Source organism: Plectropomus leopardus, chromosome 5 (assembly GCF_026936395.1).
Source record: "Plectropomus leopardus strain MGB_pleo_1.0 chromosome 5, ASM2693639v1, whole genome shotgun sequence".
Taxonomy (NCBI): domain Eukaryota; kingdom Metazoa; phylum Chordata; class Actinopteri; order Perciformes; family Serranidae; genus Plectropomus; species Plectropomus leopardus.
Genome location: NC_142180.1, coordinates 38,459,065 through 38,463,422, shown reverse-complemented (window position 1 = coordinate 38,463,422; position 4,358 = coordinate 38,459,065). Strand labels below are relative to the sequence as shown.

The window sequence follows — 4,358 nt, the reverse complement described above, 5'->3', positions numbered from 1 at the left end:
TACCAATATTCCTAAAGACAAGACAGGGCCAAAATATCTGAACATTCTGGGTGTTAAATTAACGAGAATATTAATGTGAATTAATCCGTCATCAGATATGAACATTTTTGTTTGATGGACATGATTATGCGGCGAGCTGATCACAGCGGCGGCGAAGTCGCAGCCTGTCGTGCGTGAACGACGCCACAGAGGAGTCACGGCCTCATGTGAAATAGGCGACGCAACAGAAGTGTGTCATGATTAATGTTTTCATCCAATAAAAAAGTGACGTGTTTCATGAAACCGCCGTGTCGACTCTCCTTCGTACAGCTTTCATCTAGATTTTTAACAATCATCTTCCAGGACTTTCCAGGACTCTGAGGCAAAGTTTAAAGACCGAATATACTCTGAAATGACCATCGATACTTTTTCATTATTATATAACTGCTTTTTAAAACATATATATATATTTTAATACATTTATAACAGGGTTATAAGGGAGTATTTGGAGTATTTGAATATAACTTAGGGACTGTTTGTTATTTATGAGGGGGTGCAAAGGGGGGGTGTCAAATAGTTTTTTAATCACTGGGGAGGCCTTTGGAGGCATGTTTTTCCCTTTTTTTCATTAATTTTTTGGGGCAATTTTTAAGACTTTTAAAGATTTTTTTTTTTTTTTAATTCAAATGTTTTAACAGAGAAGAAGGACATTAGTTTTCTGTAAAAATCCCAACAAATGTTTAAAGAAGGACATTTGGCCATTTTTTTCAAAAGGGAGGCGTTTTAAATACTTGTGTTTTTTATTTTGGCTTTAGGGGACGAGGATGCGGCTTTAAATGGTGTCATTTTGTATTTATTTTACTGATGATTTTTTAAGAAAACACAAGGGCACGTTTTGTTTTTGGTTGATTTTTAAAGAAAAAAATGCCGTCCAAACCCAAGGACACTTACAAAAAATGATACATTTATATCTTTTGATTATTAACTTTCTGACGGTCCTTGAACACATCATGTGTTATTCTACAGGTTTGGGAAAAAAATTCAATGACTTCTAAAACTTTCAGGGGATATTTAGTCTTCCTTATCAGGCCTAAAAATTACTTTTTGCAAATCCTACGACTTTTTCACGTTTTTCATGAACAGGCGCAAAACAAATCTACAGGAAACATGACGTCATCAGCGTGGTGAGTTTTATTTTGGTTCAACTGTGACACGTTCACTGACACCATGTTCATAACAAACGAGTTCAGACTGAACATGAAGCCACTTTTCGAGGTGGAGCACACAAAAACGTAAAAAAAAATAACAAAAACGTGTTAATGATCAGCTACGGGAGCAGTGAACCCTGCAGTTAAACCCGTGACGGCGGCTCTTTACCAGCAGATGGAGCCATTTTCAGCAGCTTCACTGAGACTCAAAGCTGCAGAAAAAGTTCTGCTCGTCTCTAAACCAGCGAGAGTTTAAACATCTGCGTAATCTGGAATATTTAGGATTTCATGTTCAGAAAATAAGAAGGAAAACCGAAATAACACGGAACAAACACTCGGTGAACTTAAAAGAAAAACTGACTTCACGTTCAGTTTGAACACGTCGACACGAATCTGATCAGGAAATTCATCAAAACTTCAACATTTCTGTTTATTCACTGTGATCACATTCTCAAACCACCAGGAGGCTTTAACTCTTTGAAAACTGAACAAACTGCCTCAGTTTCTTTCAAAAACACGGAAAGAAGGCAAAGACTAACCTAACAAAAAAAACCCCCAAAAATTAGCAAGAAAATTGTAAAAAGTTGCAAGAAAATGACCGAAAATTTGCCACAAAAAAGTGCTAATCAAATAAAATCTTAAATATAAGCGATAATATTTTTTTATTGTAAACTCATTTTAAATACATAATTATAAATATAGTTTTCTTGATATTTTTCCCTGGACATTTGGTTATAGTTAAGTTTTTATTTTTTATCTACGTTTTAGATCATTTTCTTGTCACCTGTCAATAATTTAATGAATGAAGTGATTGTTTTCTTTTTTCACACTTTGCAGTTTGCAGGAACATTTAAAACAAAGTTGCCGATTACCTTTTTCTTCCATATTTTTCAGAGACGTCTGATCTTAAAGGTGTAAATACTTGAGAAAAGCGTCTGAAGTGAATCCAGGTTTCAGGAGTTACTTTGCTTTCCCTCATTTTAGAAGATTTTTGGGAGTTTTTACTGACTGATGACAGGAGAGAAAATCTTTTCAACACCATTCTCGGCTATATTTTGTTCGATAAATGGTTAACTACAAATAGTAATAATAATAAGCCTGACCTCACTGACACACCACACACACACTTCAGCTGTGGGGTCAGGGGTCAGGGGTCAGGGGTCACCTGTGCACGTGAGACCTGCCGGCCGCTCCGCAGCGGGACAGTCGGTCAGAGTCCGAGACGCAGAAGAAGAAACGTCTCAACAGTTAGAGTGTTTGACCTTTGACCTCTGCCACGTCGCTCCGCAGCTGCTCCCCCGCCGCACGAAGCTCCTCCCTCTGCCGCAGCAGCCGACTGCGCGCCTCCTGCAGCTGCTCGTTCAGCTCCAGGTACTCACGGCACTGCTGGAACCGCCGGTCCACCTCGCTGTCCACCGGCCGAGACGAGTCTGAGGGAGGACAGGAGAACCAGTGAGGACACAACAGGAGACAACAGCGAGGACACAACAGGAGACAACAGTGAGGACACAACAGGAGACAACAGTGAGGACACAACAGGAGACAACAGTGAGGACACAACAGGAGACAACAGTGAGGACACAACAGGAGACAACAGCGAGGACACAACAGGAGACAACAGCGAGGACACAACAGGAGACAACAGTGAGGACACAACAGGAGACAACAGCGAGGACACAACAGGAGACAACAGGAGACAACAGGAGACAACAGGAGACAACAGTGAGGACACAACAGGAGACAACAGCGAGGACACAACAGGAGACAACAGCAAGGACACAACAGGAGACAACAGCGAGGACACAACAGGAGACAACAGGAGACAACAGTGAGGAGACAACTTAATTTCCACATTTATGAACACGTAATGAGTTATGAGTTTATTACTCATAAAGTTATTTGAACATTATTTTATTATTATTTAAAAGGGATTTTTTAATGTTGGGGGGGGGGTAGTAATATTACAACTTTTTCTTGACATTGTGACTGATTTCTCATAATATATGTCTTTATTCTTGATTTCATTTTTTTTATTTCATTTTTATTTTTTCAGTGTGTATCTGTGCTGTTGTGGTCTGACCCTGCAGGTGTTTTCTGGACTCACCTTGTCCAGTTTTCTCCAGGATGCTGTACACCGGGTCGTTAGGAGGGGCTCTGTCGATGTCCTCCAGGATCTGGTCCACTGTGGGGGGCTCGGGACGGCTGGGCAGGACCACCCGCTTCTTACTCTTAGATCCGAGATTCATGCTGCTGCAGAGCGTGCTCCTTCTGCTCCTCCTCCTGCTCCTCCTGCTCCTTCTGCTCCTCCTCCTGCTCCTCCTCCTGCTCCTCCTCCTGCATCACACACAATCACCGAGACCGGGTTCAACTGTTCAATGAGGGAAAACTTGACATTTCAGCTGTCAAAATAGACCTCTAAGTAAAACGGAGCTGCTGCATCATCATGTATTCCCTGTTTACTAAAATTCAGCTTCAGTCCTCCACGTAAAGGCGTCCCCAGACTTCTGTTAATCTATCTATTAAATTAGCAATAAATTGCGTGATCGTAACATATTCAGTTAAAAGAACGCAGATCAGAGCACATTTCCGAATTGTTATGTTTGACTCTTTAATTCGGCATGAAGCAAACTACTCAAGTAGCATCTATTCAAATAAAGATTCAGCTTAATGACAGAGTGGTGGTTTGGGGCCGCTCAGGTAACCTCCCGTTCGGCACAGCGCGCCGAGGACAACGATGTTAACTAGCTAGCTAAACCGGTCTGGACTAGGAAACCCGGCGAAATATTTCTGAGCCGAACTGAACAAAACGTCCTTAAGATTCATGTGTCATCTCCAGTAAAGACAATAGAGAGTATTTATTTGCCGATGAGCAGGTAGAGTTTAACTTTGTAAACTGCTATACGGGATTCGGCTGTGTTTGAACATAGCGGACAGATCATAGCTTGTTGGTGCTTACCTGTGTTCGATCGTCCTGTTGAATGACACCAGGTGAGTCTCGGCTCTTCTCTAGACTGTCTCGTGCAGTTTACACCGACAAAAGGACGGAAATTTACCGATTTCTTCTGAAAATACACAAACTAGCATACAGGCACCAGAGCTACTGGAGGGACGCGCGGCACTACATGACACGTCATCACGTTACCTGCCACGTCAGTACGTCGGCATCTCAGC

General features: G+C 41.6%; 1 protein-coding gene across 2 annotated transcripts; it reads right to left on the bottom strand.

Annotated features, from left to right (window-relative positions):
• Positions 1-1,152: 1,152 nt before the first annotated feature.
• Positions 1,153-4,351, bottom strand: c5h19orf25 (chromosome 5 C19orf25 homolog). 2 transcript variants are annotated; one of them, XM_042483798.2, is made up of 4 exons: positions 4,144-4,351; positions 3,509-3,521; positions 3,292-3,478; positions 1,153-2,617 (listed from the first exon to the last, which is right to left on the bottom strand). In XM_042483798.2, exons 3-4 carry the CDS (start codon positions 3,431-3,433, stop codon positions 2,436-2,438), a joined length of 324 nt encoding a protein of 107 aa, XP_042339732.1. In that variant the 5' UTR covers positions 3,434-3,478; positions 3,509-3,521; positions 4,144-4,351; the 3' UTR covers positions 1,153-2,435. The 2 variants fall into 2 exon arrangements, with proteins under 2 accessions (XP_042339732.1, XP_087934322.1); XM_088078196.1 differs by having other exon boundaries at positions 3,292-3,509.
• Positions 4,352-4,358: the final 7 nt, after the last annotated feature.